At 28.2% G+C, this 2,704-nt stretch overlaps 1 protein-coding gene across 1 annotated transcript; it reads left to right on the top strand.

Moving 5' to 3' along the window:
- Positions 1 to 373: 373 nt before the first annotated feature.
- Positions 374 to 1,393, top strand: LOC112738267 (uncharacterized). Its single transcript, XM_025788634.3, has one exon. The coding sequence runs from the start codon at positions 649 to 651 to the stop codon at positions 1,156 to 1,158; it is 510 nt and encodes a 169-aa protein (XP_025644419.1). The 5' UTR covers positions 374 to 648; the 3' UTR covers positions 1,159 to 1,393.
- The last annotated feature ends 1,311 nt before the right edge of the window (positions 1,394 to 2,704 follow it).

Genomic DNA, 2,704 nt, shown 5'->3' with positions numbered 1-2,704 from the left:
ATTTGATTAATTATTAAATACATTATAAATATATCAAAATTTAAACTCTAAAAAATTAACAAAAGAATATATAAATATAACATCATAAATCCATTTTCTTTTCAAGTTAATTAAATAGTTCTTCAAACACTCAATAAATTTTCCATCAAGTCACTTCTACAGAAAAAGAAAAAAAATAATATCTAGTCATGACCATGGATTTATTTTCAATCTTAAGAAAATAATAACAAGAATACACATTATTTTGTTTCTTTATTTGCTAACCAATTAATTTGAACACACAAAGGTAATAATAATAATAATAATAATAATAATAATAATAATAATAATAATAATTAATACAAGACAGATGGAAGAATTGTTCCATGTCTTGCCTACCAATATATATCTCTCTACCAAAAGACCAAAACTCTAACTAAATAATTTGATATTCAAAAAAATATTGAATAAAATAACTAAATAAATATAGAAAATGAAAAAAATTAACTAAAAGATTGAGTCAACCCAAAGAAGCGTGGACTCTCCACCGCGCACTTATATAAACCCTTCCTCACTTTTCAAACTCCGGAAAAAAAAAAAAAAAAAAAAAAAAAAACTAGGAGAACCTGCTAAAGAGAAGAACTGAAGAAAGGGTTCTTGGCTCGCACCATGGTTCACGTTTCAGAATCCTCAGATTCTTCGAAACATAATCGCTCCAATGGCTTCCTCGTAGCAATAACTGCCGTCTTCTCTCTCCTCGCCAAACGTGCCAGCCGCCTTAAGTCTAAACCAAAATTCGCTGCGGCCAAAACCGTGACGGACGGAGGCTTTGACGACGACGATTGGAAAATTGAGCTGAGGACACCGCCGCCGAAGTCTCCGCTGGCGGCGCCGAAGAAGCTGCTCAGCAACATAAGCAGCAAGGCGTTGCTGCCATTCGGTCATCACAACCAGAAGAAGAAGGGAAGTGGTTGTAGTGCGGCGGCGGAGGGTGGTTGGGGCGACGGTGGAGTGTGGCAGAAGGAGATACTGATGGGAGGGAAGTGTGAGCCGTTGGATTTCTCCGGCGTTATATATTACGATATCAACGGAAAGCAGGTGAGTGAGGTTCCTCTTAGGTCCCCACGCGCCAGCCCCTTGCCTGGGTATCTCACGCGCCCTACACAAGAAGCTCACTGAGAAAAAGAAAAGAAAATTATATGTATTATCCCTATTATGATTCATTTCAGTTATTAGATTAATAATAATTAGCCTAAACAGATATGCTTTGGAAAAACGCTTCTTTAGATTTTCTTTTCTTTAGTTTGATTTACTAGTATACTTTTAGTGTTGTTGGAGACTTGGTTTTTCATGTGTAGAGTTTGTGATGATGAAATTCAAATTTGTGAGACGTGTATGTGTTCTAGTTGTTCTACTTTTCAAGTGTGAATGTGAGTGAGTTTGAGGAATGGTTTCATCTATCTATGGCAGTAATATACTTCAGGAGGAGCATAATTATGGATTCTTAATATAACTTTTTTTTTTTACTATTATAAATAAAATTATATAGTTATAATTGAATGGGTATATTAAATTGATTTTACGAGCATGTAAATTATACTTCAACTGGCATAGATACTTACCTACGAAGCTACGAATTCGAGTTTTCTATTTTCGGTAAAAAAAAAATGATTTTACGAGCATGTATAAAATTCATTGAGTGCTATGTAGCTACATAAATTACTAAATGAGAGACCATTTGATGTTTGTGTGTAATTAGATTCTGCGATTGAGTAATAACATATGGAAATGAAAATTACTGTTGTGTATTTAATTTTTCAATAATGCTTTTGGGAAATTATAAAAAGAGTAATTTTATACGTATAAGTGTTTTTGACAATTAAATTTAACTAAGTTAATTTAATATTAATAAAAATTATTTGTATTATTTTTATTTATTTACTCACTCACATTTTATTATTTAATTTAGTTAAATTTAATTTAAAATAAAATTATACGTGTAATATTTTTGTTAAAATAATAGTTTAAGTAGTTTAAAGTTATTTTATTTAGTATTTAATTATTATTAAAATAATTGTATAATTTTAAATATATAATTATAAATATTTTATATGTAAAATTATAAATCTTATATTAAATAAGATAATTTTAATTATTACCTATCTAATATTACTGTGACTATTTATGCTACGTTTTTTTACATTTGCTTATAATTTGTTATTAGAAAAAATAATATATCTATTATATATGAAAGAATTAGATATTATATATTGTGTATATTTATATTCGTTCTTTTATATATTTTAATGTGTATTTTATATTTAAATATATATTTTATGTAAATAATTAATTTATTTTATGCATGCAGTTGTATATTACGTTTTAATGTGTATTTATGTAAATAATTTATTTATTTACTGATTTCTTTATACCATAACAATTACTGATCAAACTATATATGCAATGCAATTCCAACTGCTGCATTTGAAGATAGTTTTCAAGAAAAAAACAAATAACCAGGTCAAATACCTAATGAAGAATACTCGCACTCTAATTATCATATATATAATAGAATATATACCAATGGGTGATGATATTACATTACTAAGTTATTTTAGTAATTAAGTTTAGCAAGTTAGTACAATAGTAATTTACTGATGAGTTGAAGAAAAAAAAATTGCATAAAAAAAATTGGTTGAGTTTTTTTTTTCGATTGTTATTAGTA

Source organism: Arachis hypogaea, chromosome 13, assembly GCF_003086295.3.
Source record: "Arachis hypogaea cultivar Tifrunner chromosome 13, arahy.Tifrunner.gnm2.J5K5, whole genome shotgun sequence".
NCBI classification, from domain to species: Eukaryota; Viridiplantae; Streptophyta; class Magnoliopsida; order Fabales; family Fabaceae; genus Arachis; species Arachis hypogaea.
The sequence above is the reverse complement of the archived record's forward strand: the minus strand, read 5'-3'. Positions and strand labels throughout refer to the sequence as shown.

Bases quoted from the DNA above. Each gene is read 5' to 3' on its own strand.
- LOC112738267 (XM_025788634.3), top strand. From the start codon at position 649: ATGGTTCACGTTTCAGAATCCTCAGATTCTTCGAAACATAATCGCTCC.